The sequence below is a fragment of the Mustela putorius genome, unplaced genomic scaffold (assembly GCF_011764305.1).
Source record: "Mustela putorius furo isolate JIRA1106 unplaced genomic scaffold, ASM1176430v1.1 tig00003869_pilon_pilon_pilon, whole genome shotgun sequence".
Lineage (NCBI taxonomy): Eukaryota > Metazoa > Chordata > Mammalia > Carnivora > Mustelidae > Mustela > Mustela putorius.
In genome coordinates, this window is record NW_025422021.1 from 31676056 (window position 1) to 31691724 (window position 15669).

General features: G+C 38.8%; 1 protein-coding gene across 1 annotated transcript; it reads right to left on the reverse strand.

Moving 5' to 3' along the window:
- Nucleotides 1-13284: 13284 nt before the first annotated feature.
- LOC101685145 (olfactory receptor 12-like) lies at nucleotides 13285-14235 on the reverse strand. Its single transcript, XM_004744088.3, has one exon. The coding sequence runs from the start codon at nucleotides 14233-14235 to the stop codon at nucleotides 13285-13287; it is 951 nt and encodes a 316-aa protein (XP_004744145.3).
- Nucleotides 14236-15669: the final 1434 nt, after the last annotated feature.

A 15669-nucleotide genomic window follows, 5' to 3' on the forward strand; every position in this document is an offset into this window, starting at 1 on the left:
TGACTTTTTCATTACCAATTTGGGTACCTTTTATTTCTCTTTGTTGTCTTATTGCTGTTGCTAGAACTTCTAATACTATGTTGAACAAGAGTGGTGAGAGTGGGCATCCTTGTCATGTTCCTGATCTCAACAGGAAGGCTGCAAGCTTTTTCCCATTGAGGATAATATTTGCTGTGGGTCTTTCATAGATAGATTTGATGAAGTTCAGGAATGTTCCCTCTATCCCTATACTTTGAAGTGTTTCAATCAAGAACGGATGCTGGATTTTGTCAAAAGCTTTTTCTGCATCGATTGAGAGGACCATGTGGTTCTTCTCTCTTCTCTTATTAATTTGTTTTATCACATTGATTGATTTGCGAATGTTGAACCATCCTTGTAGCCCAGGGATGAATCCCACTGGTCATGGTGGATAATCTTTTTAATGTGCTGTTGGATCCTGTTTGCTAGGATCTTGTTGAGAATCTTAGCATCCATATTCATCAGTGATATTGGTCTGAAAAATTCTCCTTTTTGGTAGGGTCGTTGCCTGGTTTGGGGATCAAGGTAATGCTGGCTTCATAGAAAGAGTCTGGAAGTTTTAATTCTGCTTCTATTTTTTGAAACAGCTTCAGGAGAATAGGTGTTATTTCTTCTTTGAAAGTTTGGTAGAATTCCCCAGGGAATCCATCAGGTCCTGGGCTCTTGTTTTTTGGGAGGTTTTTGATCACTGCTTCAATCTCTTTACTAGATATTGGTCTATTCAGGTTGTCAATTTCTTCCTGGTTCAATTTTGGGAGTTTATAGTTTTCCAGGAATGCATCTATTTCATCTAGGTTGCTTAGCTTATTGGCTTATAATTGTTGATAATAACTTCTGATGATTGTTTCTACCTCCTTGGTGTTCATTTTGATCTCTCCCTTTTCATTCATAATTTTATGAATTTGGGCTTTCTCTCTTTTCTTTTATATTAGTGTGGCCAATGGTTTATTGATCTTATTGATTCTTTCAAAAAACCAGCTTCTAGTTTCATTGATATATTCTACTGTATCTCTGGTTTCTATCTCATTGATCTCAGCTCTAATCTTGATTATTTCCCTTCTTATGTGTGGAGTTGGTTTGATTTGTTGTTGATTCTCCAGTTCTTTAAGGTGTAGAGACAGCTGGTGTGTTCTGGATTTTTCAATTTTTTTGAGGGATGCTTGGATGGCTATGTATTTCCCCCTTAGGACCGCCTTTGTTTTATCCCATAGGAAAAAGCCCAAGAATAGCATTGAACAGAAATATAGAGACAATCTACATAAAGAAAGACTTCAAGGGTAACAATATGTCAATAAAAGCATATCTATCAATAATCACCCTCAATGTGAATGGCCTAAATGCACCCATAAAATGGCATAGGGTTGCAGACTGGATAAAATGACAGGACCCATCCATATGTTGTCTACAAGAGACCCATTTTGAACCTAAAGATACACCCAGACTGAAAGTGAAGGGATGGAGAAGCATCTTTCATGCCAATGAGCCTCAAAAGAAGGCTGGGGTAGCGATTCTCATATCGGACAAATTAGATTTTAAACTAAAGACTGTAGTCAGAGATACAGAAGGACACTACATCATTCTTAAAGGGACTATCCACCAAGATGATCTAACAATTGTAAATATCTATGCCCCCAATATGGGAGCAGCCAATTACATAAGAAAACTGTTAATCAAGATAAAGAGTCATATTGATATGAATACACTAATCATAGGAGATCTTAACATGCCTCTCTCAGAAATAGATAGATCATCGAAGCAGAAAATCAATAAAGAAACAAGAGCATTGAATGACACATTGGACCAGATGGACCTCATAGATATATACAGAACATTCCACCCTAAAACAACAGAATACTCATTCTTCTCAAGTGCATATGGAACCTTCTCCAGAATAGACCACAAATCAGGACTCAACCAATACCAAAAGACTGATACTATTCCCTGCTCATTCTCAGATCACAATGCTTTGAAACTGGAGCTCAATCACAAGGAAAAGTTCAGAAGGAACTCAAACACCTGGAAGCTAAAGACCACCTTGCTTAAGAATGTGGGTATTATAGAGGGCATGGATTGCATGGAGCACTGGGTGTGGTGAAAAAATAATGATACTGTTATGCTGAAAATGAATAAATGAAAGAAAAAAAAAGAATGCTTGGATCAACCAGGAGATCAAAGAAGAACTGAAACAATAAACAATTCATGGAAAGCGATGAGAATGAAGACACTTCGGTCCAAAACCTATGGGTTTCTTTATTTTTTTTCTTTAAAAAAAATTTTTTTCTAATGAACTTCTTTTTACCCCCTTTATTCCCCCCATGACTTGGGGTCTCTTTTGATTTGATTAAAACACATTTTCCTGGAATGTTTGCCACCCTTCTAGCATTTTATTCACTCCTACATATATTTTTATCTGGATAAAATGACAAGGTGGAAAAACTCACCACAAAAAAAAGAATAAGAGGCAGTAACAAAGGCTAGGGACCTCATCAATACGGGCATTGGTAATATGTCAGATCTAGAGTTTAGAATGATGGTTCTCAAGGAGCTAGCTGGGCTCAAAAAAGGCATGGAAGATATTAGAGAAACTCTGTCTGGAAAAATAAAAGCCCTTTCTGGATAAATAAAACTAATATCTAACCAAGTTGAAATTTAAAAAGCTATTAATGAGGTGCAATAAAAAGTGGAGGCTCTTACTGCTAGGATAAATGAGGCAGAAGAGAGAATTAGTGATATAGAAGACCAAATGACAGCAAATAAAAAAAGCTGAGCAAAAGAGAGACAAATAACTACTGGACCATGAGGGGAGAATCTGAGAGTTAAGTGATACCATAAGATGAAACAACATTAGAATAATTGGGATTCCAGAAGAAGAAGAAGAAAGAGAGGGGAACAGAAGGTATATTGGAGAGAATTATTGTAGAGAATTTCCCTAATATGGCAAAGGGAACCAGCATCAAAATCCAGGAGGCACAGAGAACCTCCCTTAAAATCAATAAGAATAGGTCCACACCCCACCATCTAATAGTAAAATTTACAAGTCTTAGCAACAAAGAGAAAATCCTGAAAGCAGCCTGGGATAAGAAGTCTGTAACATACAATGGCAAATATATTAGATTTCCAGCAGACTTGTCCACAGAGACCTGGCAGGCCAGAAAGAACTGGCATGATATATTCAGAGCACTAAATGAGAAAAACATGCAGTCAAGAATATCCAGCTAGGCTATCATTGAAAGTAGAAGGAGAGAGAAAAAGCTTCCAGGACAAACAAAAACTAAAAGAATTCATAAACACCAAACCAGCTCTACAGGAAATATTGAAAGGGGTCCTCTAAGCAAAGAGAAAGCCTAAAAGTAGTCAATCAGAAAGGAACAGAGACAATATACAGTAATAGTCACCTTATAGGCAATACAATGGCACTAAGTTCATATCTCTCAATAGTTACCCTGAATGTAAATGGGCTAAATGCCCCAATCAAAAGACATAGGGTATCATAATGGATAAAAACAAAACAAAACCCATCAATATGCTGTCTACAAGAAACTCATTTTAGACCCGAAGACACCTCCAGATTTAAAGTGAGGGAGTGGAAAACAATTTATCATGCTAATGGACATCAAAAGAAAGCTGGGGCAGCAATCCTTATGTCAGATCAATTATATTTTAAGCCAAAGACTGTAATAAGAGATGAGGAAGGACTCTATATCATACTCAAAGGGTCTGTCCAACAAGAAGATCTAACAATTTTAAATATCTATGCCCCTAACATGGGAGAAGCCAACTATATAAACCAATTAATAACAAAATCAAAGAAACACATTGACAACAATACAATAATAGTAGGGGACTTTAACACTCCCCTCACTGAAATGGACAGATCATCCAAGCAAAAGATCAACAAGGAAATAAAAACCCTAAATGACACACTGGGCCAGATGGACATCACAGATATATTCAGAACATTCCATCCCAAAGCAACAGAATACACATTCTTCTCTAGTGCACATGGAGCATTCTCCAAAATAGATCACATTCTGGGTCATAAATCAGGTCTCAACCAGTATCAAAAGATTGGGATCATTCCCTGCATATTTTCAGACCACAATGCTCTGAAGCCCAAACTCAATCACAAGAGTAAATTTGGAAAGAACCCAAATACATGGAGACTAAAGAGCATCCTTCTAAAGAATGAATGGGTCAACCAGGAAATTAAAGAATTGAAAAAATTCATGGAAACAAATGATAATGAAAACACAATGGTCCAAAATCTGTGGGACACAGCAAAGGCAGTCCTGAGAGGAAAATATATAGCAATACAAGGCTTTATCAAGAAACAAGAAAGGTCTCAAATACACAACCTAACCCCACACCTAAAGGAGCTGGAGAAAGAACAACAAAGAAAGCCTAAAACCCAGCAGGAGAAGAAAAATAATAAACATCAGAGCAGAAATCAATGCAATAGAAACAACAACAACAAAAAAGAAATCAATGAAACTAGGAGCTGGTTCTTTGAAAGAATTAATAAGATTGATAAACCCCTGGCCAGATTTACCAAAGAGAAAGGACCCAAATAAGTAAAATCATGAATGAAAGAGGAGAGATCACAACCAACACCAAAGAAATATAACCAATTATAAGAACATATTATGAGCAACTACATGCCAGCAAATTTGACAATCTGGAAGAAATGGATTCATTTCTAGAGACATATAAACTACCACAACTGAACCAGGAAGAAATAGAAAACCCGAACAGACCCATAACCAGTAAGGAGATTGAAGCAGTCATCAAAGATCTCCCAAGGAACAAGAGCCCAAGGTCAGATGGCTTTCCAGCGGAGTTCTACCAAACATTTAAAGAATTACTTCCTATTCTCCTGGAAGTGTTCCAAAAAATAGAAATGGAAGGAAAACTTCCAAACTCATTTTATGAGGTCAGCATTACCTTGATACCAAAACCAGACAAGGATCCCATCAAAAAAGAGAATTACAGACCAATATCCTTGATAAACACAGATCCAAAAATTCTCACCAAAATACTAGCCAATAGGATCCAACAGTACATTAAAAGGATTATTCACCACGACCAAGTAGGATTTATTCCAGGGCTGCAAGATTGGTTCAACATACACAAATCAATCAATGTGATACAATACATTAATAAAAGAAAGAATAAGAACCATATGATACTCTCAACAGGTGCTGAAAAAGCATTTGACAAAGTACAGCATCCTTTCCTGATCAAAACTCTTCAAAGTGTAGGGATAGAAGGTATATACCTCAATATCATCAAAGCCATCTATGAAAAACCCACTGCAAATATCATTCTCAATGGAGAAAAACAGAGCTTTTCCACTAAGGTCAGGAACATGGCAGGGATGTCCATTATCACCACTTCTATTCAACATAGTACTAGAAGTCCTAGCCTCAGCAATCAGACAACAAAAAGAAATTAAAGGCATCCAAATCAGCAAAGAAGAATTCAAACTATCACTCTTCGCAGATGATATGTGGAAAACCCGAAGACTCCACCCCAAATCTGCTAGAACTTGTATAGGAATTCAGTAAAGTGTCAGGATATAAAATCAATGCACAGAAATCAGTTACATTTCTTTACACCAACAACAAAACAAAATAAAGAGAAATTAAGGAGTCAATCCCATTTACAATTGCACCCAAAACCATAAGATACCTAGGAAAAATCTAACCAAAGAGGCAAAGAATCTGTACTCAGAAAACTATAAAGTACTCATGAAAGAAATAGAGGAAGACACAAAGAAATGGAAAAATGTTCCATGCTCCTGGATTGGAAGAACAAATATTGTGAAAGCGTCTATGTACCTAAAGCAATTTACCCATTTAATGCAATCCCTATCAAAATCTGATCTCTTTTTTTTTTTCAAAGAAATGGAATAAATAATTCTAAAATTTATCTGGAACAAGAAAAGACCTCGAATAGCCAGAGGAATATTGAATAAGAAAGCCAAAATTGGTGGCATCACAATTCCAGACTTCAAGTTCTATTACAAAGCTGTCATCATCAAGACACTATGGTACTGGCACAAAAACAGTCACATAGATCAATGGAGCAGAACAGAGAGCCCAGAAATAGACCCTCAACTCTACGGTCAACTAATCCAAATGGATGAAGGACTTCAGTGTAAGAAAGGAATCCATGAAAATCCTTGAGGAGAACACAGGCAGCAACCTCTTTGACCTCAGCCGCAGCAACTTCTTCCTAGGAACATTGCCAAAGGCAAGGGAAGCAGGACAAAAATGAACTATTGGGACTTCATCAAGATCCAAACCTTTTGCACAGCAAAGGAAACAGTAAACAAAACCAAAAGACAACTGACAGAATGGGAGAAGATATTTGCAAATGACATATTAGATAAAGGGCTAGTATCCAAAATCTATAAAGAACTTACCAACTCAACACCCAAAGAACAAATAATCCAATCAAGAAATGGGCAGAGGACATGAACAGACATATCTGCAAAGAAAACATCCAGACGGCCAGTAGACACATGAAAAAGTGCTCCACATAACTCAGCATCAGGGAAATACAAATCAAAACCACAATGAGATACCACCTCACACCAGTCAGAAAGGCTAAAATTAACAAGTCAAAAAATGCTGGTGAGGATGAGGAGAAAGGGGAACCCTCCTACACTGTGGTGGGAATGCAAGCTGATGCAACCACTCTGGAAAACAGCATGGAGGTTCCTCAAAAAATTGAAAATAGAGCTACCCTACAACTCAGCAATTCACTACTGGGTATTTACCCTAAAGATACAAATGTAGTGACCCAAAGGGGCACAATGCACCTGAATGTTTATAGCAGCAATGTCCACAATAGCCAAACTATGGAAAAGAACCTAGATGTCTATCAACAGATGAATGGATAAAGAAGATGTGGTGTGTGTGTGTGTGCACGCACACACACACACACACGCACGCACAATGGAATACTATGCAGCCATCAAAAGAAATGAAATCTTGCCATTTGTGATGATGTGGATGGAACTAGAGGGTATTATGCTTAGCAAAATAATGGAGATGCAATGTGGGGGGTTTGAGGGTAGGAAAAGAATAATTGAAATAAGATGGGATTTGGAAGGAGACAAACCATAAAGACTCTTAATCTCATAAAACAAACTGAGTGCTGCCACGGGGAGGAGGGTAGGGAAAGGGCAGTGGGGTTACAGACATTGGGGAAGGTATGTGCTATGGTGAGTGCTGTGAAGTGTGTGAACCTGGTGATTCACAGACCTGTACCCCTGGGGCTAATAATACATTATATGTTAATTTAATGAAAAATGTCTTTGCTGCTCAGAGCAATCTATACTTTCAACACCATCCTGATCAAAATACTAATGGAATAAAACAAAATTAAAATTAAATAAACTATGATATGAAAAAAAATACCAATGGCATTTTCCAAAGTGCTAGAACAAACAATCCTAAAATGTTTTGGGGGCCAGAGAAGACCCCAAATCTCCAGAGGAATGTTGAAAAAGAAAAACAAACACAGGGCATCATGTTGCCTGATTTCAAGCTGTATTACAAAGCTGTGATAACCAAGACAGCATGGTAGTGGCACAAAACAAGACACATAGACTAATAGAATAGAATAGAATAGAGAGCCCCAATATGGACCTTCAACTCTGTGGTCAACTAATCTTCAACAGAGTAGGAAAAAGTGTCCAATGGAAAAATGAAAGTCTTTTCAATAAATGGTGCTGGGAAAATTGGACAGCTATATACAGAAGAATGAAACTAGACCATTCTCTTCTGTTTATTTTGTTAGATTTATATTGAAGCATTCCATTTCCATGATGCTGTTGTAAATGGTACTTTTAAAATTTCAAATTCCAACTGTGCATTGCTGATCTATAGAAATATTATTGATTTTGTATTCTGACTTTTTACCCTGAGACTTTGCTAAACTTATTTATTGTTCTAGGGGGATATAGAAGCCCTTTCTAGGGGCTCAGATAAACTGCATGGTCAGAGACTGGAGCAGCATTGATTTGCAGAGAAGCTATGGTTGGCAGTGGGAGCAGGAAACAGGCCAAGGGGCTGAGAGCCAGAAATGTCAGGGCTTCTGCCTAGGGTCCATTCATCATTCAACCTCTTGTACTCTTGATTGTGGGAGAGTTCTAGGTAACAAAGGCACATTCCTTCTAATTTTGTTTGAAGTTTTGTCCTAATTTTTCATGTCTCTTTGGTTATTCTTATAGCTTTGTTTTAATTTGTTTTAATTTTTCATGTCAAGTTGGTTATTCTTTTTTTTTTATAAACATATATTTTTATCCCCAGGGGTACAGGTCTGTGAATCACCAGGTTTACACACTTCACAGCACTCACCAAAGCACATACCCTCCCCAATGTCCATAATCCCACCCCCTTCTCCCAACCCCCCCCCCAGCAACCCTCAGTTTGTTTTGTGAGATTAAGAGTCACTTATGGTTTGTCTCCCTCCCAATCCCATCTTGTTTCATTTATTCTTCTCATACCCACTTAAGCCCCCATGTTGCATCACCACTTCCTCATATCAGGGAGATCATATGATAGTTGTCTTTCTCTGGTTATTCTTTTTTTAAATTTATTTTTTATTTTCAGCATAACAGTATTCATTATTTTTGCGCCACACCCAGTGCTCCATGCAATCCGTGCCCTCTATAATACCCACCACCTGGTACCCCGACTTCCCACCCCCCGCCCCTTCAAAACCCTCAGATTGTTTTTCAGAGTCCATAGTCTCTCATGGTTCACCTCCCCTTCCAATTTCCCCCAACTCCCTTCTCCTCTCTAACTCCCCATGTCCTCCATGCTATTTGTTATGCTCCACAAATAAGTGAAATTATATGATAATTGACTCTCTCTGCTTGACTTATTTCACTCAGCATAATCTCTTCCAGTTCCGTCCATGTTGCTACAAAAGTTGGGTACTCATCCTTTCTGATGGAGGCATAATACTCCATCGTGTATATGGACCACATCTTCCTTATCCATTTGTCCACTGAAGGGCATCTTGGTTCTTTCCACAGCCATCAGGGAGATTCAAATTAAAACTACATTGAGATATTACCTTACACCAGTTAGAATGGCCAAAATTAGCAAGACAGGAAACAACATGTGTTGGAGAGGATGTGGAGAAAGGGGAACCCTCTTCCACTGTTGGTGGGAATGAAAGTTGGTGCATCCTCTTTGGAGAACAGTGTGGCAATTCCTCAAGAAATTAAAAATAGAACTTCCTTATGACCCTGCCATTGCACTTCTGGGTATTTACCCCAAATATACAGAGGTAGTGAAAAGAAGGGCCATCTGTACCCCAATGTTTATAGCAGCAATGGCCACAGTCTCCAAGTTGGTTATTCTTATAGCTGGTTTCTACATAGGAATTTTAGAATCATTTGTCCAGTAATATCTTTTAAAAATTCATGTTAAGAGCAAGACAGCATTGGATGGAGCACCTTGGCTTAGTCAGTTAAGTGTCTGACTCTTGGTTTTACCTCAGGTCATGATCTCAGGGTCATGAGATCAAGCCCTGTGTCAAGCTCTATGCTCCGCAGGGAGTCCTCCCTCTCCCTTTTGCCCCTCCCGCTGCTCTTACTCTCTCTCTCTCTCTCACTAGCTCACTTTAAAATAAATAAATAAGTAAAATATACAAAAAAGGAATAAGAGAGCATTGAGTATAATTACTGTGTTGCACAATAGGAATCTTTTTGTTAAAACTTCTCATCCATGAACATGGTATAGCTCTCCATTTACTTAGTTCTTTTATATATTTGAATAGCATCAAAAGTCATATTTCTAAATATATTGCACATCACTTGTTATATTTATTCATATATACTGAAGAGTTTATACTATTATATTTTATTTTTTTTCATTATGTTAGTCATCATACAGTACATCATTGGTTTTGATGTAGTGCTCCATGATTCATTGTTTTCATATAATACCCAGTGATTTTACTTTTTAAGCATTCAATAATATGTTATAAAATAGCACAAGAATAGACAAATAGTCCAATGGGACAGAATAAGACTGAGGCACACCAACATATATAGGGACACTTGGTTTATGACAAAGGTGACACTACATAGCAGTGGGGAAAAACATATGTTATTTTAAAAGCCAGTAGGATAACCATATGGGGAAAAAATGAAACAACCCCTATATCACAAAAACCACAAAAAAGTTAGTTCCATGTGAATTATAGATACTAATATAAAAGACTGAGGAAGAAAAGTTCTACTAGGTAACATAGAGAAATATATTTTTGTTCCATGTATGAGTGAAACGATATGATAATTGTTTTTCTCTGCTTGACTTATTTCACTCAGCATAATCTCCTCCAGTCCCATCCATGTTGATGCAAAAGTTGGGTATTCATCCTTTCTGATGGCTGAGTAATAGTAATATTCCATTGTATATATGGACCACATCTTCTTTATCCATTTGTCTGTTGAAGGGCAACTTGGGTCCTTCCAGTTTGGCTATTGTGGACATTGCTTCTATGAACATTGGGGTGCCTGTGGCGCTTCTTTTCACTACATCTATATGTTTAGGGTAAATACCCAGCAGTGCAATTTCTGGGTCATAAGGTAGCTCTATTTTTAACTTCTGGAGGAACATCCATACTGTATTCCAGAGTGACTGTACAGCTTGCATTCCCACAAACAGTGCAAGAGGGTTCCCCTTTCTCCACACCCATGCTGACATTTATTTGTCTTGTTAATTTAAGACATTCTGACTGGTATTAGGTGGTAATCTCAATTTGGTTTTGAATTTGTGACTATGTCATAAAAAATTTGTGATGTACTGTATGGTGGCTAACTTAAAATAATTTTAAAAATCTTTTTGAATTTAATGTGAACAGTGGTTCTTTAAACATGCTGCAGAATGAAGTAACCATGAAGGAAATGACTGATAAACTAACTTTACTAAGTAAATTTAATAACTTCTGTCAGTAAGAAAAAGTTTTAAAAATCAATACAAGTGGTACCTGGGTGGCTCAGTGGGTAAGCCTCTGCCTTCAGCTCAGGTCATGATCTCAGGGTCCTGGGATCGAGCCCTGCATTGGGCTCTCTGTTCAGCAGGGATCCTGCTCCCCCCCTACCCTGACCTGCCTATTTGTGCTCTCCCCCCCTGTCAAATAAATAAATAAAATCTTTTAAAAAAATCAATACAAGTCAAATGTGAATCCAGAAAGAAGGAGAAGATATTTGCAAATCATATAACTGGTGAAAGACTGATATCCAGAATATAGACAAAATTTCTACAGTCAGTATGAAAAAGAAAAACAATACAATAGAAAAACTGAGAAAAGCATATATACATCCCCAAGAGGACATCCAAATTGCTGCCAAATATATGAAAATCTGGTCCCATTGGCCATTGGAGAAATGAAAATAAAAACCACAATGATATGTGGCTCTATGCCCACAAGAAAGACTAAAATTGATGAGACAGACAATATGGCTTGTTTGTGATGATGTGTAGCAGCAGGAACTCTTGGACACTATTTTTGGAAACAAAGATTGCTGTAACATTTTTGAAAAACTTGAATTATCCAAAAAGGTGAGCAATTACACTCCTAAGAATGCCCAAAGGAATCAATTCACAGCAAAAAATTTTAAAATTTAAAATTTAAAAAACCTGTAAAAGTATTTCATAATAGCATTATTTTAAAAAGATTGGAAACAGGGTGCCTGGGTGGCTCAGTGGGTTAAAGCCTCTGCCTTCGGCTCAGGTCATGATCTCAGGATCCTGGGATCAAGCCCCACTTCGGGCTCTCTGCTCAGTGGGGAGACTGCTTCCTCCTCTTTCTATCTTTCTCTCTGTCTGCGTCTCTGCTTACTTGTGATCTCTGTCAAGTAAATAAATAAATAATCTTTAAAATAAAAAGAAGTCTATTGACTCTGACAAACAACCTGAGGGTTTTGAAGGGGCAGTGGGTTTGGAGGTTGGGGGAGCCAGGTGGTGGGTATTATGGAGGGCATGCATTGCATGGAGCCCTGGGTGTGGTGCAAAAACAATGAATTCTGTTACGCTGAAAAGAATTAAAAAAAAATGACTGGAAACTGTTCATCAACAGTAATATGGACAAATTTTGGTATCTTCATTTAAGGAAATTTATATAGCAATGAAAATTAAAGAACTACTACTACACATAATCACAAGGATTAATTTCACAAAAAGAATATTACCCCAAAAAAGTACAAAAGAAGAAAAATTGTGTTCTTCTATTCATAGGAAGTTCACAGCAGACAAAACTAATCTGTGTTTTAGAGGGAGGATAGGTGTTAACCTTGCAGGGCGATGACTATAAGGAGGCAGGGGTATTGTGGAAACTGAGTAGGTTTCTTTCTACCTGGCTAATGGTGATCTCTCTCAGTGGATATGGTTTGATATTTTTTCTGTAGATGCATAAAAGCTGTATCTTTTTATACTTCATGTGTACCATTCTGTGACTAGGAAGGTGGATGTCACAGCTGGAGCTCTGGGTCATCTTTTCTAAAGTGTCTTCCATGCCCTTGGTGTCATGAAGCAGAGCCCAAGGGAGCTCCTTCCCCTGAATGAAACCAATGCATTTGCCTCAAACCAACAACCTGGCTCTTCTGTGAGAGAGGCCCTATTGTTAGACCTGAACCACTCCAGCCAAGCCTACTCCACCATGGAGAATGCCTTGGCCATGCATTAAATTATTATTTTAAACAGATCTCTCTGGAAGTGGTATTTTAAGGATGACAGCCCATTTATGAGAGGCAAATGCTCATGTCTGGCCAACAGGAGACACAGCAAGACCCTGCATCTAGAGTACAAGAAGGTAGAGGTACAGTGTTTAAAACATTATTTTCTTACAAGTTAGATCAAGATTAACAAATATCTGACCTCTTTCCCACTAAATCTGGATGGCCCAGGGAACCATGATAAATAATAGGCAGAAGACCCACCCCTGCTTTGATGCCCAGTGATTGCTCTGCCCAGTCTTCATGTGATTCAAGTCATTCTTCTTTCTCTGAGCATTTATTGGGTGAAGAACATCCTTATTTTTCTATGCATTTCCCACTTAATAAACATCTTTTCCATTAAATGATTTTAAGCAACATTGATTGAAAGAGTAAATGAATGAGTTTCTTAACATATCCAATTCCATCTGGAAGTGGAAGTGGTTTTAGGGGGTCCTCATAGTTCAGTGTCTCTCTGAGACCTCCATCCAGCCTGCAGGGCACAGTCTTTCCCTCCAGTACATTCTTCACATGGCTGTGTGTTTCTGGTGCAGCCTCCACAGGGCCTCCTTCACATCCTTATTTCGCAGACTGTAGATTAGGGGATTGAGCATTGGGATGACCAGTGTGTAGAAGACAGAGACCACCTTGCCCTGCTCCATGGACTCAATTGCTCCTGGCTGGGCATACATGACAAAGACAGTCCCAACAAAGAGTGTCACTGCAGCCATGTGGGAGCCACAGGTGGAGAAGACCTTGCGTCTCCCAGCTCCTGAGCGCATCCGCAGGATGGTCACCGTGATGTAGCCATAAGAGACGAGGACCACAGATGTCACACCCACAATTATGAGCCCACATATGCCAAACAAGATAAGTTCATTAATGGCTGTGTTGCCACAGGCGAGCTGGAGCAGTGGGGGAACATCACAGAAGAAGTGGTTGATGCGGTTGGAGCTGCAGAATGGGAGGCGGAATGTGAAGCTGGTCTGCACAACAGAGTTGAGGCAGCCTCCACAGTAGGTGCCCAGAACTAGGCGAGTGCAGGCAGAGTGGCACATGGTGATAGGGTAGCGCAAGGGGCTGCAGATGGCCATGAAGCGGTCATAGGCCATGACACCCAGGAGGAAACCTTCAGTGGTGACCAGTAAGGAGAAAAAGAATAACTGGGTGGCACAGCCTGCAAAGGTGATGACCTTAGATGGGGAGAAGAAGTTGACCAGGGCATTGGGGGCAATAACAGATGAGTAGCACAAATCCAGGAAGGAGAGGTTCTTGAGGAAGAAGTACATTGGGGAGTGCAGGTGGGCATCCAGGGTGATAACCATGATCATGGTGAGGTTCCCCAGCATAGTCACCATGTACAGGGCCAGAAACACAGCAAAGAGCAGGGCCTGGGTCTCCAGGCCTCCCTTGAATCCCTCCAGCACAAAATCTTGAAAGTAAACCATGGAGAGGGTTCCATTTCTGGGGAGTGGCATGAACCTCAGTCCTCACCAGGGGAATTACAGTTCCAGTATTGGCAGACGAAGTAGGTCAAGCTAAACTTCCTGCTGAAGACTTTTAAGAAAAGATAACTGACAACAAAAAATCTGATTGAAGGTATAAGAGAGTTAATGGTTTAGTAAAGAATTACGAAACAAAATCCAAGATAAACACAGAGGTTTAGGGATTTCATTACTGAAACTTCTTTTTCTCTTGAGACATAAGGCAGTTTTGAAAATAAAGTCTGAGAGGCCAGGTATCTAAGCAGGGAGGTTTTTCCTGTCTTGAAGAGTTAATGCTGACAGTGGTTGATTACGAGGGACCACCCAGGTTGCACCATAGGAGTGAGTTAAATAAGGAGTAGGTAGGCAGCTCAGCTTCTGACTTTTTCAATCACTGAAATTGTATCAAGTATTATATGGTCTCACTTACTTGTGGAGCATAAGGAATAACACGGAGGACATTGGGAAATGGAGAGGAGAAGTGAGTTGGGGGGAAACTGGAGGGGGAGACAAACCGTGAGAGACTGTGGACTCTGAGAAACAAACTGAGGGTTTTGGAGGGGAGGGAAGTGGGGGATTGGGTGAGCCTGGTGATGGGTATTATGGAGGGCACATATTGCATGGAGCACTTGGTGTGATGCATAAACAATGAATGCTGGAACACTGAAAAGAAATAAAATAAAATGGAAAAAAAAAGAGGTGATCTGAATGCTGGTGTCTCTGACACCTTGCAAAAATAAACACATCTCAAGAAGACACATTATCCTCGCCCTCAGTGTTATCCATAGAAGTTTTGTGTATATACTGCCAAACACACAATTCAAAAATTGAGGAGTTCCTGCAATATGAATTAAAATATCAGAAACAATAGAAAAACCCAAAGAGGTTTAAGATTTTGGAGTTAACATACACACAACCAATGAATCATTGAACATTATATCAAAAACCAGTAATGTGGTGTATGTTGACTATTTGATTTTAAATTAAAAAATGAAAGTTATTATGTTTAAAGACTAAGAATTTTAACAGGATTGTGGGAGTAATAAAGAGAATAGTGGGTAACTTTTTTAAAAGTACAATTACTAAAATTAGGAACTCAATGAATGGATTTTTCAGATTAGAAATTGCTAAGGAGAAAATTTGTAAACTAGAATATAGATCAGTAGAAAATATTCAGAATGAAGCATTAAGAGTAAAGGGGTTGAGAGCTACCCTATAACCTGGCAATTGCACTACTGGATATTTACCCCAAAGATACAGATGTAGCGAAAAGAAAGGCCATATGCACCCCAGTATTCATAGCAGCAATGTCCACCATAGCCAGACTGTGGAAAGAGCAGAGATGCCCTTCAACAGATGAATGGATAAAGAAGATGTGGTCCATATATACAACGGACTATTACTCAGCTATCAGAAATGATGAATACC

Excerpts from the sequence above, each read along its gene's own strand:
- LOC101685145 (XM_004744088.3), bottom strand. The coding sequence starts at position 14,235 with ATGCCACTCCCCAGAAATGGAACCCTCTCCATGGTTTACTTTCAAGAT.